Below are 17,048 nucleotides of genomic sequence, written 5' to 3' on the forward strand. Positions count from 1 at the left end.
CACACGTGATTGCTCAGCTGGGAAATGTACAAAGAACTTTGATCAAAACATGATAAATGATCCAGAAAATGAAAAGAACATCTATTGAGCCGCAGGAAATTAGATGAAAGGCATTTAAAAACTATGAAAAGAAGGTGTGAGCAATCATGTGGTCCTCTGAGAGTATCTGAGAGACATGAATAGAAAATATTATATTAAGGCAGCAATTCTCATGCTCAGTTCTTAGCAAGTTTCCGAGTAAATTATTATATTTGTCACCACTAGAAACATTTCCTTAATGCAGAGAATATCAGTTTATAAGCCAGGAATAGGGGACTCATGGCTCTCCAGATGTTGTGACTGGGGTGTATGGGGGGTTAGGGGAAGGTTAATAATTCTAGGGGAAATGTTATGCTCCTTCTGGGGTAGTTTGTCCACCTTTAGTCCCCACCATAAGGGATGCGGATGGCACTGTGGTCTAAACCACAGAGCCTAGGGCTTGCTGATCAGAAGGTTGGCGGTTCGAATCCCTACAATGGGGCGAGCTCCCGTTGTTCGGTCCCAGCTCCTGCCCACCTAGCAGTTCAAAAGCACGACAAGTGCAAGTAGATAAATAGGTATCACTCCAGCGGGAAGGTAAACGCCGTTTCTGTGCGCTGCTCTGGTTCACCAGAAGTGGCTTAGTCATGCTGGCCACATGACCCGGAAGCTGTCTGTGGACAAACGCCAGCTCCCTCGGCCTATAGAGCGAGATGAGCGCCGCAACCCCAGAGTTGTCCAAGACTGGACCTAACAGTCAGGGGTACCATTACCTTTTACTTTAGTCGCCACCATGCCTCAGTTGTCATCTGTGGCTCCTAGAAGCTGACGTTATGGGACAGCATCCACACTCCAGGAAATGGCTTCAAATGGCTGGCTAAACCAGGTGAGGGTAGCTCAAACCTTCAGTGACTTCCCCTGCATGTGAAGACAAGCTATGGCAGATTCAGCGGACGAGATCAATATTGGGTTCAATGATCAGGAAGGTGGTTTCTGCATGTGCTGTAGAGGGAAGTGAGGGGCAGATGAGGCTTATCACCCTGGGATGGTAGCACATCCAGGAGAAGGAAAACTCTGGTCCTAAACTTACAGAGCCTTGTGGCTATACTAATTTGTGAGATAGGTTTAATGAAGAAACCCCGAGGAAAAATCTGTACCCAGTGCCTGGTGGGACATTTTCAGGAAAAGAAGAGGCTAAGGAGAAGATGCTACAGAAATCTGGAGTGGAGTCCTTAAGATGGTTGAATGCATGGGCATAGCTGGGGTGGGGGTCAGGGAGGGGCAGCTGTCCGCCTAAATCAATAAAAAAATGATACGAAATATTACAGAAAATATTTAGGATAGTGATAATTGGTTAGAGGTTTTTAAAAGTAATAGTGAAATTATGAAATTACAAGATGAAGTTATGAAAACTGGAAATCTTTAGATGCAGTTGGTGGAAGTCCAAAAAAATATTGTATAAGATGTGAAGTGATGTTAAATGATGTTTGGGAAATATGTTAAAATTTTATTAAAAATTATTATAAAATAATCAATAAAAATCAATAAAATACATAGCTAACTGAGGTTCACCCCCCCCAACGAAAGGTCTGCCCCCCCTAACAAAAATCATGTACGCCTCCTTCCGACAACTCCTGCAGCTAAGCTGGTGCTAATTTTATTGTTCTGCATTTTACGCGGGGGGGGGGGGGGGTGGGAGAGAGAGAGAGAGAGAGAGAGAGAGAGAGAGAGAGAGAGAGAGAGACGGGACCTTGGCCCCTAGGATTTAACTCCTATGATCTGGTGTAACTTTATGCCAGCTTAATTTGGGCTGGCTAGCTTTACACCACTTTCTTGCATGCAGGATTGCTCCTTTAGTTTCTTGCTGTAAAATGCCATAACCCTAATAGAGGGCAATGAAAGTGAAAGGTCTTTAATTTTGTTATCAAACTGCTGCAAAGAATGTCTGTGTGTTTGGCAGGGAGAGAAGGAGCACAGCAGAAAGGAAAAGCACTTCCTTGCATTTGACCTAACAAATAATTAAAGAATCCTAAGGGCCTTAAGCCAGCAATGCCACTAAAAGAAAAGAAAAGAAAAGAAAACTACACAAAGGAAGTCAGAATTCTTTGTCTCCACCCTTTTATGCTTTAACAAGTAACTGGAACGCCCAGAGGCACTATCTATTCAACAAATACAAAACTATGTGCTACACTGTAAAACAAATTAGTTCAGCAGCGCATACGTTTGAGAATTGTGTGTGTTTGTCTATATTAGAGTTGCTGAGAAACTGCACTTTTTAACTACTCTGGATATTTTTTTTCTGCCGTGCATGCTTATTCAGAGCGGCAAAGAAATGGATTTCCAGATGGTGAACAACAGAACAAGTAAGTGCACAGATATCATTAGCAGATTTATTTATTTATTTATTTATTTATTTAAATAAAATCCAGCTGTTCAAGACGTCCAAAAATAGCAATCTGTTTCGAGGATGACTTTGTCAAGGCGAGACAGTCTGGGACATGGTTTCCCTTCTGTACTGGTACAGTTTAAAAAGCGAAAGAGAAGTCATCCAAAGTGTTTGGGTGACGGTTGTGAGATTCAGAACATTTGGGGTTGGAATCCTCAATGGAAGAACAAGAGCAGTAAGCACAGATTGGTCTCTTTGCTGTTTCCTCATCCCTGATGCCCCCACCCCACCTCAAAAGCCACCTGCTGCTTTATATATGATGAGAATCTATGGTGTTGTTGTTTTTAAACTGTCAGAAATGAAATTAAATCTGAAAAGCTTCCTTCTTTCCTGTTAGGAAGGGGTGGTGATGTTTTTGTTTTTTGTTTAAAAAAAGAAAACCAAAAGGAACAATTACAAGGTTTTTACTAGTTACAGGTAGGTAGCCGTGTTGGTCTGCCATAGTCAAAACAAAATAAAAAATAAAATAAAAAATTCCTTCCAGTAGCACCTTAGAGACCAACTTCTTCAGATGCACACTTCTTCAGATACACTGAAACAGACTTCTGGTGACTTCTGTTTCAGTGTATCTGAAGAAGTGTGCATGCACATGAAAGCTCATACCAAGAACAAACTTAGTTGGTCTCTAAGGTGCTACTGGAAGGAATTTTTATTTTTTTTATTTTTTTAAGGTTTTTACTAATTTTTAAAAATGTATTAGGTAACTAATTTTTATCAGGCATATAGCAGCCCAGTCTTTTATTTGAAATGTTTCATGTGCGCTTTCTTGAAATAAATATTTCTGCTGTTAATTTTCAACAGCTGAACAGAAACTTTTCTAAGGAATTTTTGGTGGTTTCTCACTGCTTCTTCTTTAGTTGCTGTACAGATGTAAAGACAGACTTCATAGAGCTGGTTCAGATTTCACATTTCTTTTCATTGTATTCAGATGCAGACAGAAATCTAAAATTGCAACATGAGAATGGGTCCTGGGATGTTCTTCCAGGTATAATCCTGGGGGAAAGCATTTGTTTGTAAAGTCTTAATACTTCTGGTCTACCCCACAGTGTTTCCCAAACTTGGGTCCCCAGATGTTGTTGGACTACAACTCCCAACATCCCTAGCTAGCAGGAACAGTAGTCAGGGATGATGGGAGTTGTGGTCCAACAACAGCTTGGGGACCCAAGTTTGAGAAACACTGGACGTTTGTCCAGGAAATCTCTATGACATGGGTTGCTAATGAGGCATCTTCCAGATGTGGTTGGATTGTGACTACCACCTTCCCTGACCATTGACTGTGCTTGGTGGGGCTGATGGGAGTTGTGGTTTAACAACTTTTGGAGGGTGCTGTACTGGTTATCTGGGCTGTGGATTATCTGCTGCAGATTCTCTGCTATGGAATTCCACCCAGCAAACACTTATTTGAACCCAAATTCTCCTCCTCTTCTTTCTCAGGGATAAACATATACAGTACAGTGGTACCTTGGTTCTCAAACTTAATCCATTCCAGGAGTCCATTCGACTCTCGAAACCATTCGAAAACCAAGTCATGGCTTCCGATTGGCTGCAGGAGCTTCCTGCACTCAAGCGGAAGCCCTGGAAGCAGGGGCGTCGCTAGGGGGGTGCGGTGGGGGCGGTACGGCTCGGGTGACAGGGATGACAAGCGGCGGGTGGGGGTGACAAGCGGCGGGTGGGGGTGACAAGCGGCGGCCCCTCCCGCCACTCCCCATGCAACGCCGGTCATCCAGGGCAATGGAGCGAGCGGTGGCGAGTGGGGGTGAAAAGCGGCAGCCCCTACCGCCATTCCCAAGTGCTGCCGCTCCCTCTGTCACCCTGGGAGCGGCAGCGCACGGCCTGACGACGGAGTGCGCCTGCGCGGCATTTCACGCAGGCACACTCTGTCGTCGGACCACCGCTTCCACAGCCTCCTTTTGAGCCGCATAGCTTAAAAGGGGGCTCTTCGGCTTAAAAGGGGGCTGCAGAAGTGGCGGCGGCACTCCCGGAAATGCCTGACGTCGCAATGTGACGTCGCGACACCCCGCCCCCAGGGCGTTTCCTTTGCCGCCCCGGGTACCGCGGAGCCTTACTCCGCCACTGCCTGGAAGCTGCGTCGGATGTTTGACTTCCAAAAAATGTTCACAAACCAGAACACTTACTTCCAGGTTTGCTGCGTTCGAGCGCCTATTTTGTTTGACAACCAAACCATTTGGAAACCAAGGTACCACTGTATTGTCTTTCTGTACATTCTTTAGTAGTAGATGCTTAGTTTAATCAATCAATCAATCAATCAATCATTCAATCAATCATTATGCAATCCAAGACCTTTGGTGAATGGCAGTCATTTCAGTGGCTTGGATTCTTTTTTCTTTCTTTCTTTTATTAGTTTTTAATTAAAGATTTTCTTGTGTTACAAACCAGACAGACTTCCAGCTGATGGGAGTCTCTCTAAATAGAGATCTGTTCGAGTGATGCTTCACCCAGCAGAATGGGGCAGGGGAGATGACATTCATTGATCCCTTCTCCCCCCCCCAGGGGTGCCAACTTGAATAAAATATTGGGGGGGGGCAGGTAAGCCCTGCCCCGCACAATTGATCACATGACACAATGCACCACACTATTTGAATGGCAAAGTCTATCAATTTGGGTGGGCCGTCCCCCTTTAAATATTTTTTGGGGGGCAATGGGACCTCAACCCCTAGGAGTTGGCTCCTATCCTCCCCCCCATACCCTCTTGTGCCCTCCCTCTTGTGCCCTCCCACATGCTCCAGATAGCAGGTAGGTTTGGGGGACCCTCCGGAGCAGCATGAGACATGGTTCAGGGGGAAGGGGGTATCTGTGAAAATTGCGCCCCTCAAGCAGGCAGGATCCTCAGTCGGAGCTCTGAAGGGAAGGAGCCCTTTCATTCATAGTTGCCTCATTAGGATGCAAGCCATAATTTTCCATTTTCAGGACTCTGGATACACCTCCTGTTTCTTATTAGAGTGCTCCCCATCTCCTGTCTCCTACTGAGCACCCAGGACAGTTACCAAATCTCTTGATCCCTCGTGGCTGTTGAGGCTCTGCACACAGAGACAATGCTTCACTGCCGACCATTTCTCCTTTTAAGTTTTCCCCTGTGAAAATATGTAGCTTTCCAAAAGCACCGGCGGTACATTCAAAGATGCTATAAATATGAAAAGGAAGAATGACATGGGAATACGAAGTGCTGCAGAAGGCATGCAACTGCAAATAGCTAATTGTCCAGTGATATAATTTGGCATTTTTCTTCTCTCTCTCTCTCTCTCTCATTCCACTCCCACACCCCTCGCCCTTATCAAATTTTTGCAAGTGGTTAAAAGGAAAAGATTATATCTCTGAAATTACTTCACAGTCATTTTGCATGAGTGGGGAGGAAAAAAGTCGCTTTACAACTCATGCTTTCATTTGAGGTATTAAATGTACGAAAATGGATTCTGGGCAAAATGAGAACAGATTTACATTTTCAGCACAGTATATTTTAATGACAAAGCCACATTGTAGAATGTGCCATAAAACACACTAGGAGAAAAACGGGGGATTGACATGTAGAATGTAGATTTCTATTTGTAGCAGGTGCAATTTCTCCCCTTCAGATGATTGTATGCAAATATCTTTGTAGGCACCTGCGCTTTACAGGTAAAACTGAGTCATTAACTGTGCAAATGATCTATTTTCCCCCCATGCAGAAAATTTCAGCAAAAATCAAATGCACTAATACAAAAATCAGATGTTTCACATTTTGTTTTGTTTTCTCCCTCGAGTTCAGTTCTGCTAAATTAATTTTAAATAGCATTGGAGAAATGTTGCCAATACAGTATACATACACCTTGGGTAAAAATAACCCCCAAGGCTGAAGAGTGAGTGTGACAATGTGCCACAGACCCACACTAAAAAAAGAGAATAAGGGAAGGAGAGGCGATGGAAATACATTCTCTCACAGGACTGTGAGAGGCAAAGTGAGGCAATTGTCTCAGCCGTGGCACGCTCCCTAGGGGCAGTAGATCCCAGTGTTGATTTTCTTCCCCTCTTGCTCCTGATGGAGATCTTCACTCATCCCTTCTTCCCTGGTGGGGAAGATTGTGTACAGTATAGCGAGGGAGCGCTGTATTTTTCTATTGAGCAGAACAGTGCCATAAAATTTGCAAAACAAAACCTGGCTACTGGGTACAGGTAGGTAGATATGTTGGTCTGCCATAGTCAAAACAAAATAAAAAATAAAAAAATTCCTTCCAGTAGCACCTTAGAGACCAACTAAGTTTGTTCTTGGTATGAGCTTCCATGTGCATGCACACTTCTTGGATTCATCCTGGTGTTCTCTAAGCACACAAAGAGCAAAAGAATAGGTGAGACCACAGAACAAATGGAAAGGATGATTTCAGACTTTTACCTGAATGCCAGTGTGCAGTGGTGGACTCGTAATCTGGTGAACTGGGTTCGCGTCCCCGATCCTTCAAATGCAGCTGTTGGGTGACCTTGGGCTAGTCACACTTCTCTGAAGTCTCTCAGCCCCACTCACCTCACAGAGTGTTTGTTGTGGGGGAGGAAGGGAAAGGAGAATGTTAGCCGCTTTGAGACTCCTTAGGGTAGTGATAAAGCGGGATATCAACTCCTCCTCCTCCTCCTCCTCCTCCTCCTCCTCCTCCTCCTCCTCTTCCGCTATGTACCCTCCTGGAGTCACTAACTCTTTGCTCCCCATAGTACTCTTGTGTGGATTTTGACTATGCATCACCTTCCAGGGTTCCAAATTGACCAACAGGTGGGGCAGATTTAGTTTGCTGGTTCCTGCTGTCCCTCACTCTGATCTCATCACACAGAGGCATTAGGATGCCTGAAAAGCGCTTGCATGAGTCTGCCAATCAAGCATAGAGCACAGCACTGGCACCAACTCCAGGGGGCCTGGCTACCCACAAAATTTTTATTGTGGGTGCCCAACCTCCAAACCCCCCCACCACCACTGCCCAGCCTTCACCCACCCCCGACCACTGCCACCTGCCACCACCTTACCTCTGGTGCTCAGGCACCACGACTGGGCCGGGGCCTGTGCTTCTAATGTGGGGCCTCTGTTGGGGCCCACAGCAGCCCTGGATGGAGGCCATATGGGAAGCGGAGGTGCAGGCCCTGGTCCAGGCACCACTGTGATGTTGGAGCACGCATGCCACACTGTGAAGCACACCCTGAGCACCCACAGTGTGGCGCCCAAGTTGGCATCGCTGTGGCAGAGAGGCAGGGGATGCTTGTGTGTCAAAAGAAGGGAAATGGAGGGCAATTTACTCAAGGTGGTTTACAAGCTGAAGAAACAAAAAAAGAAGACAGTAAAGATCACACATATAATTTAAAAAAATCAGATCTATATGGTGCACTACAGTTCTGAACTGGGCATGGCTATTTTAGCAAGCTTGTGTTTCCTTTGTATGCTGACCTTTTAAAATTCCTCATTTCCAGACAAACAGATCAGTACTGGACCTTACCCACTGAGACAAAAGCGTCTTTCTAGCTTCCAGGGAGAAAGTGAAGAGAGAGAAAAAGATTCTACCATCGAGAGCTTTGTGACCAATTTTTCAAACATCTTTGAGTCAGGTAGGATTAATATATTCATTTTTATTCGTGTGTGCGTGCGTGTGTGTAGGGGAGAGAGGTGGAAATTTAAGATCTACATGTACAGTTTCTGAATCACCCCATTGTGAATCCTTCAAGACCTGCTTCTCAGGATGTCTGCAGAATCTTGAAGCAGGGTGTTGTTTAGGGGTCATTGTTGCGGCCCATATTTAATTTTGGAGATGCTAGTTTTGCCGTTACTTGTGCTATTTTTGTATATCAATTTTAAAATCTTATTACGGCATGTGGGAATTGTTTAATTTTTTGTTTGTTTTCATGCGTTTTAATTTATCACTTATTACCGCTATTCTCATATTTTTGAAATTATGTACATCTTTCCATATTGTAAGCCACCTGCAGCATGGTTAGAACTATGGAAAGGTGGCATGCAAAGAAGCAATGCTGATGCTGAAGCTGGAGACTCTATCCCTGTAATTTTTACAGCAGGGGTAGGTAACCTGTGGTCCTCTGGCAGTTGAGGCTGGTGGCCAATAGCTGGAGATAAAGTCCAGATGTCCAACAACACCTGGAGAGTCACAGTTTCCCCATCACTGTTTAACAGTCATTATGTGTTCCTTCCATTCATCTCAAGGTCCTGTTGTGTGGCACACATGGAGTCCTACTTGCTGGGACTGGGGCAGGGGATAAATGAAAGGACCATGGGTTAAAATGGTTGGGAGAAGCTCGAACCCATTTTTCTATCCAGTTGCAGATTTAAATGTGCAACCTCATGCAAATCAGCCTTTGCCCCAAGTCTCCTCCTGAATCCTACACATCATTAAACAGAATTTCTCTCTTCCAACTCCCAGATCTGTTACCTACTCAGAATGGCGAGGAACTGACAGAACGTTTCCTGCATGAAGTTGTGGGTATTCTCCTGAGTTACATAAAAAAGACCTACGATGGAAAGGCGAAAGTGCTGGATTTCCACCACCCTCACCAGCTTCTGGAAGGGTTGGAAGGCTTCAGTGTGGAACTTTCGGATCAGCCAGAACCTCTGGAACAAATACTTGTTGACTGCAGGGATACCTTGAAATATGGAGTCAAAACAGGTAACTGTTCGTTGTGTTTATACAGCATTGTTTCAGTGGCTTGTTGCTATGGTAGTTATATGTGGACTTTGGGTTCAGAGAGACCATGTGTCTGAATGGCAGTAGCTGGGAGTCAACCACAGGGAAGGGATATTCCTCCTTGCCCAACTTGTGGGCTTCCTAGAGGCATGTGGCCAACCGCCATGGGAAACAGGATGGCGGACCACCTTGATTTGTTCGTGCTGCTCTAGCATGCGTCTTCCTATTGCAGTCTGGTGGCTTACAAACTTTCTGTCTTCAGGGTAGACATAGGGCCAGATCATACATACATTCATCTGCCAATTGGTCTTGTTAATGTGCTGCAGGAACGAGTGCATTCAGTACCATCCTACCTGCACATAGTATAATAAGTGACCCAAGAGCTTGAGACATATGCCAAATTCTTGTGTTCTTCTTTCTCCCTCCTCACTTTTATGGAAGAGCCATATGGTTGCACAGGTCACAATCTCCAAGTGGTGAGACTTCAGGGGGTTCCAACACTTACTCAGAGTTTTCTTGGAGTGAAGGTCCTTGGAGACTGGTGTCTTGTGGAAAAGAAGTAGATGTCTGTTTCTGTTTGTGTGTGTTTAATGAACTATCCACATAAACCAAGAGCTTTCTTCTACCACAGTTGCTACTGTACCTCCCTGTACACACACACACACACACACACACACACACACCACATGTCATATCCCTTGGCTCTTCCTAACTATGTAGCAACCCCTCAAGGCTAGTATCTAGGGATTTCTTCCCTCTTCACCATATATTTTTACTGCCACTAATTTCTACCACTAATTTAGGGTTGCCATATATCTGGAATTACCTGGACATAGCCAGAATACAGAAGTCAAAACAGTGTCCAGTTGAAAATCACTGAAATATCGGGGAAAATCCATGTCGGAAGTCTAGATTTTGGTGAATTTCCTTAAAATAGCTCAAAACCTCCATTTTTTCCTCTTTCACTTTTTGAAATATGGCAACCCTAACAAATTAGAAACTTTGCTGATGAAGTGATGCACCCCTAACATTTCTTCAAAAATGTTAAATCTATCTTAAATCCATCCACATTTCAGGGCATCCTCGTTACTTCAACCAACTTTCCAGTGGCCTTGACATTATAGGACTTGCTGGGGAATGGCTGACGGCTACAGCAAATACAAACATGTATGTATTGTAGATTGTCGTTTTTATACAAGATTAATCTGAATTAAGTAACAACAGCGAAACCAAACTCCTTTTTTATTGCTCTTTAAGAATGCAAAGGATGTATGAGATCCAGCAAACAGAGACTAAATACATTTATGAAATACATTGGGAAGACAGGTTTATTGGACTCAGAGGGATGTTAAGGAGTCCAGTTTCTACTGAAATAACAAAAGCTTCAGTTTAGGGCCAAATGATATGATTTAAAAAACAAAAACAAAACATGTTTAGCACTGCCACACCTCCTCCTTAACATGCATCTCTCTCTGTGGGGGGGGGGGGATCCTGATCTGGACTGGGACTGCAGCATGAGAGGAGAATGAGTGAGCTCTTCACTCCACATCCTCTTTTAAAAACAAAAAAATGCTACTCCTTGAGCTCTTGCTTTGAAAACACTATAAAAAAATAAAAAAATTCCTTCCAGTAGCACCTTAGAGACCAACTAAGTTTGTTCTTGGTATGAGCTTTCGTGTGCATGCACACTTCTTCACTTCTGAAGTATGCATGCACACGAAAGCTCATACCAAGAACAAACTTAGTTGGTCTCTAAGGTGCTACTGGAAGGAATTTTTTTATTTTTTATTTTGTTTTGACTATGGCAGACCAACGCGGCTACCTACCTGTATTTGAAAACACTATCTGCAGCAAATAGTATCTTCCAGGACAAAGAGCAGATTGCCATGAGGACAATAACAATGGTAATCTGAGCCTATTATTGTAGGCAAGATTCAGACAAAGTTAAGCATGTTTATGCCTCACTTGAAGGACTCTTTAAATCAAAAGTGGGGAGCCTGTGGCCTGCAAGGTGTACTCGGACTCATCTCAGTGGTCCCAGGCAGAAGGTCTCAGCTTCAATTCCTGACAGCACCTGGTAGGACTGGGAGACACTCCTGTCTGAAATCCTGAAGCCAACCAGCATAGAAAATACTGAGCTAGATAGAGGTAAAAGGTAAAGGTAAAGGACCCCTGGATGGTTAAGTCCAGTCAAAGGCGACTACAGTCATACCTCTAGATACGATCACTGTGGGTTGCGTTCATCACGGGATACGAATGCGCTGAACCTGGAAGCACCGGAACGGGTTACTTCCGGGTTCGGCAGTTCGTGCATGCGCAGAAGTGCCGAATTGCTCTTTGCGCATGCGCAGAAGCGCCGAATCGCACCGCGCACATGCGCAGACGCGGCGCTTCAGGTTGCGCGCTGCTCATGTTGTGAACGGGGCTCCGGAATGGAACCCGGTTTCAACCAGAGGTACCACTGTATAGGATTTCAGGCCGAGGAAGCCAGTGTTTGTCCACAGACAGCTCTCCGGGTCATGTGGCCAGCATGACTAAACAGTTTCTGGCGCAATGGAACACCGTGACAGAAGCCAGAACGCAGAGAAACACCATTTACCTTTCCTCCACAGCGGTACCTATTTATTTACTCGTGCTGGTGTGCTTTTGAACTCCTAGGTTGGCAGGAGCTGGGACAGAGCAACTGGAGCTCACTGGTCTAAACCACTGAGCCTCTTGGGCTTGCTGATTGGAAGCTAGATAGACCAATGGTCTGAGTCAGTATGAGGCAGCTTCCATGACTCCAACTTCCATCAGTCCCAGCCAGAATGGCCAACAGTCAGAGATGACCAGCTGCATCTTGGAGGACCACATGTTCCTGCTGTAAATTTACAAAGTTTGTCCGACTGCCTAAATAAAAGTCCACTGAGAATTAAAAATAATGATTGTTAGTTTTGGCTGGATCATGCCTAATTATAAATAGCAACTCTTTACAGAAGACATATGCAAACTTGTCATAATTCTTTATAGAGGGCCTTTCCCCCCACTTGCCTGCAAGAATAACACAATGAATTCTGATGTGCTTTGCACTTTTACAAGATTTTTTAAAATAACAACTATCCCATCAATTTTCCTGAATTGCAGGTGAAATATATAAATTTTCAGAGTTTTGGTGGGTTTTGTTGTAAGCAAATTTGAGTGCTTAAATGACACATCTAGAGAGGGCGGCAGTGCTGAATCTTTACCCTCCAGACTTTAATTACATCTGTGACATTATAAACAGCAGAATTAGTCTCCATAGTGACATTTTAACAAAGTGGGCATTGTGTAAGAACTCTTCAAAAGATGAAGTTCGAAGGAGGCTGAGAAATGTCAATGAAAATACTGTTGATAACTTCAGATATAAACAGAATAATGTCCATGCCAAGTTCTTATGGAAAAGTTCAACAAGTTTAATCGTTTTCCTCTGCTGTCTTGAATATTATGTAATGAGCTTGGAACAAAGATAGCTTATTGACTAAATTTGGACTGCAGGACTGCATCAAAGGCTTCAAAGTCTTTCCAAAAAGCCTTTTTGTTGTTGTTCAGAATTGAAGACAGACTTTCACAATGGATTTTACTCTTGCGCATGTTTGATTTTAAAGAGTGACATTTCAAAAATATTCTTAAAACTCCTATGTGGCATGGCATCTCAAAGACAATTGATTTCAACCCAATGAAATCAATTGGGCTAACTTAAATCCTGTCAATTTCAGGGGACACCTTCTAAGTGTAACTAAGCCTGGATCTAAACCAGTTTAATTCGATCACCAGAATGAGTCACTGAGAATTACACCATTTGGGTTTGATATTTTGGAATAAGTCTTGAGAGCTTTGGAGACAAAGGCAAAGATCCAAACAACTGTGCAATCCATTCTACATGCCCAGTGGACCTTTGAATTCATGTTCATTCCAACTGCCCCTTTGATGCCCAGCTCTCTGCTTTTGAAGTTCAGGAGAGCTTCAAAGTCCAGACATGAAACAGACAGGGATATATGGCAGCAGCTCGAGAAGAGCAGCAAAAATTGCCACTCGGATGGCCCTTTCCACATTTCCTGATTAGGCGCGGAGATCAGCCTGAATTCAGTGGAGCACCATGACATTTCCCTTTTCTATTAATGGAACGTTCTTAGTGGAGTTTCTGTGCTCTCAACGAACCAAGCACTGGACATGTGCTGTGTACTTCAGCATCTCCCTGTACCTTTGTGGATGGAAACGTCTATTATGCCCACGGTTAGCTAATGTTGTCCTCTGAATTTGGCACCAGCAGTGCGCGATGACTCTAAGAGAGGATAAAAGGACCAAGGCATGCAGACAAAGTGCAGTGTGATCAAAAGGGGATTTTGATCAAAGGGAGCATGAAACTCAATGACATAGCTTCGGGGCTCGAAACCCATTATGCACTTACCTGTACTGTTCAGTAAGCTTTGTTTACCGGCTTGCTGGCAAACACACCCCTCTTTTTGGGAGCGTGGGGTGGGGTGGAGCAGAGCTGTCTGTGCCAAGCCGGTAAGTAATGCTTCAGTGTTACATAGCAGCTTTGTGTTCTTCCACCACATGGACCACTCAGTATGGTTAGAAAAGGCGTGTTCTCCTTCATGGAGAGCACGTGTTGCGGTGGGGGCTAGCAAGTCACCCCTCTGCTGCTGGGTGGGTTTGTATGGATGGCCACTACTGTGATTGGGCTCTGGCTGTCGTTGGGGAGATTCATATGTTGCAACTTGTTGATGGACAGTCCAGAGCCTATAAATGACCCTGCACTCAGCGTCGGAGCCCTCCTGGCTTCGTGCATTGGATCACCCGCCCTCCCGCCCTGTTATTAGGCCTCTGCATTGACCTTGCTATGCCTGTCATGGGGTCGTCTGCATTGGAGCAGGGGCCTGGTAGGAATTTTTCCATTTGGCTGATTGCCTGGTGCCATTTGGTTTTCGCCTACTGCGTAGCAATTAGTCACAACTTGTAAGGTTGGCAGTTAGGCATTGGTTATAAATTGGTTGAGGAGGGGCAGAGTTTGCTGTGGTTGCCCCTCCTATGCTGCGAAGGGGCAGGTTGGCTGTGGTTGCCCCTTCAAGGCTGCTGCTGCAAGGGGAATTCCGTTAAAGGAATCCAGGGGCTCACCATGCTTGTCTGTATCCCCCGGTCGGGGGCCAGGGCCTACGCAAGAGCCCCTGGGAGCATTAGGGGAGAACGGGCGCACATTCTCTCCCCAAAGTGTTTTCCCCTATACTGACTCCACAGGCGGGTGGATGTCAGTTCTGTCCCCAGAGGGACAGATAGTCTTAACCAATGCCTAAGCAACCACTCACTTATTTTGTATTCAATAAAGTTGTGGCCAAATTAATGCCAAAAACCTTAAACTTATATCTGGTATGAAGTGTGTTTTAATTGAGGGGTTGTTTGGGGACCTCAACACGCAACAAGCATTTGTCCGGGAAAGTTGCTTGATGCTTTCGTTCTCAGTAATAATGTTTTATTATTATGTATAACATTTCTGTACTGCTGTCCATTTACAACCTGGGAAAGTTTGAAAATATCTTTATTGTCATCGCTGTCCTCGTCATCAACAGAGGTGTGCGGTCAATGGAGTATGAGGACTAGGCTAGTCACCTAAAGAGTCCACTAGCCCCCCCCCCACCTCTCCAAAGCTCAGCTGGCTTTGGGAAGGAGGTGGCAGGGCTTCAACATCCTGGAGGCCTGGTTTGTTGCATTGAAACGTGACTGCCAGCTTAGAGGACTGGCAAAGAGTGCAGAGCCTATAGGAAGACACACAGCCTTGTGGGATTTTATCAGAAACTCATGCTTATGAATCAGGCCCAGTAATAATATGATTCATATTACATAATTCCTCAATCATAATCCCCAAGTGACTGCCACACTGGTGCCTCCATCCCAAAGCCCGGGAAGCTTCTTCCCAGCTTAGGGAGGGAGGTGTGATGCTCAAATGCACGGTGTCAGACCCCCGACTCAATTGTCCTTGCAAGCTGGCACCTCTGGTCCTAACTATCCCCCTACAAAAAAATTTCCCTGCACGGCATGGAATCAGTCATCAGCTCAGAAGTTAAATCTGAAGTGTAACAACTAAACTCAGACTTAACATCTTAAACAAGCAGGAGGTTACCTCAGGACAGGGATGGACTGCCTAGTCCTCAGGACTTCCCACAGGCCAAACCCCCTTGCTAGTACTACTTAGTGCCCTCCTTTGGTGCCTTTGCCAGCTGGTATGTGATAATGCCCCTTGCTCAGCTGAATGGAGTGGTGTGTATAGAGACTTTTTGTTGCTGGGATGTAGCCTACAGTACAAATACAAAAGTCCACTCACTTTTGCCTCTGGCTCCACCTACCCCTGGCATAGGTTTCTCCACACAGAAGATGGAAAAGAGGATGGTAAGAAAAGGTACTTGAGGAAAGGAGGGGTGAAAAAAGAAATGTGAAGGCCCCAGATTGAACTCTAGCTGTGCACAAGTAGCCCCAAGCAACAACAACATTCTCATGGATGGGAATGTTCAGTCATAGCTATATGTATAAAAAAATGCATCGTGCCAATTTCTTCAAGGTGCAGGGTGAGTCTTGGGAGACAGATGAAAAGGAACATCTATACAGGTGTATTAATACATCCCTGTTACCTTCCTGTGTGGAAGTCTGTTTCTGTGAGCAATTCTCTGTTGCTTGACTAAGGTGGACATCTGTATTGATTTTTCTTTGTCTTTATCAAGCCATTCTGATGAGTTCATTTTGTGCTTCTGACTACCATTTGGTGTTTTTAAAAAAATAGGTTTACTTATGAAATAGCTCCAGTATTCATTGTAATGGAGGAGATCATACTTAGAAAAATGCAAGAAATTATTGGATGGGGGGAAAGTGAAGCAGATGGCATATTTTCTCCTGGTAAGTAGATCAGAAATTATTATTCATTCAATGAGTCTTATTCAAACCCTAGAACCGACATGGATCATTTGCTGACATTTTAAAATGTGAACATTAATTTGAAGATAGCCTGTGTATAGAGAGATGAATAGATACTGGCTCAAAATCACTGTAAGAATATGTTTCTTACGGGGAGGGCAGAGAAGTCTGAGAAAGTGGTATGGCTAGATTAGCCAGTCAAAGCTTTAAAGAGAAAGACTTTTTTTCTTTTTTTGCTGTGATCAGGTATCACACTTAACTATGACTTAAAAGGTAAGGGGACCCCTAACCATCAGGTCCAGTCATGTCCGACTCTGGGGTTGCGGCGCTCATCTCGCTCTATAGGCCGAGGGAGCTGGTGTTTGTCCGCAGACAGCTTCCGGGTCATGTGGCCAGCATGACAAAGCCGCTTCTGGCAAACCAGAGCCGTGCACGGAAACGCTTCCTGCTGGAGCGGTACCTATTTATCTACTTGCACTTTGACGTGCTTTCGAACTGCTAGGTGGGCAGGAGCTGGGACTGAGCAACGGGAGCTCACCCCGTGGCAGGGATTCGAACTACCAACCTTCTGATCAGCAAGCACTAGGCTCTGTGGTTTAACCCACAGCGCCACCTGGGTCCAGGTGGCTAAGCAAGAGATTAATGACCCCAGCTTCCTCCCAGCCTTGTTTGCTCTACTTCCCATGCCCAAGAGGAGGACATTGGATGGAAGTACCCATCCAAACATTTATGTATGCCACTACAGCGGCTTGGATCTTATTAGCCCAAAACTGGCGATTGAGTGAGGTCCTTAAAAACAAGGATTGGCAGTTAAAAATGATAGGATATGCAGACCACTTCCTTCCCAACGAAGAGCTTTTATGCTCGCAAGCTTTTATGCTTTCCCCTCCACAGTGACCACAGGTAGATACTCGCCAAATTCCTTATCAAGCCTGCCTGTGTGCCTACAATCAAGGAGTACCAGACTCACTGGACCATATTCTGCCCTTTGCTCTGCAAAC

At 44.8% G+C, this 17,048-nt stretch overlaps 1 protein-coding gene across 2 annotated transcripts in view; it reads left to right on the forward strand.

Moving 5' to 3' along the window:
- The first annotated feature begins 2,318 nt into the window (after positions 1-2,318).
- LOC117049621 (glutamate decarboxylase 1-like) overlaps positions 2,319-17,048 on the forward strand; it is a 40,244-nt gene continuing 25,514 nt past the window's right edge. For both annotated transcript variants that reach the window (XM_033154420.1, XM_033154421.1), the window contains exons 1-5: positions 2,319-2,381; positions 7,904-8,038; positions 8,866-9,108; positions 10,203-10,293; positions 15,917-16,029. In XM_033154420.1, the coding sequence (XP_033010311.1) occupies positions 2,327-2,381; positions 7,904-8,038; positions 8,866-9,108; positions 10,203-10,293; positions 15,917-16,029 (637 nt within the window). In that variant the 5' untranslated portion in view covers positions 2,319-2,326. The remainder of the gene's footprint in view (positions 2,382-7,903; positions 8,039-8,865; positions 9,109-10,202; positions 10,294-15,916; positions 16,030-17,048) is intronic.

This window comes from Lacerta agilis, chromosome 7 (assembly GCF_009819535.1).
Source record: "Lacerta agilis isolate rLacAgi1 chromosome 7, rLacAgi1.pri, whole genome shotgun sequence".
Lineage (NCBI taxonomy): Eukaryota > Metazoa > Chordata > Lepidosauria > Squamata > Lacertidae > Lacerta > Lacerta agilis.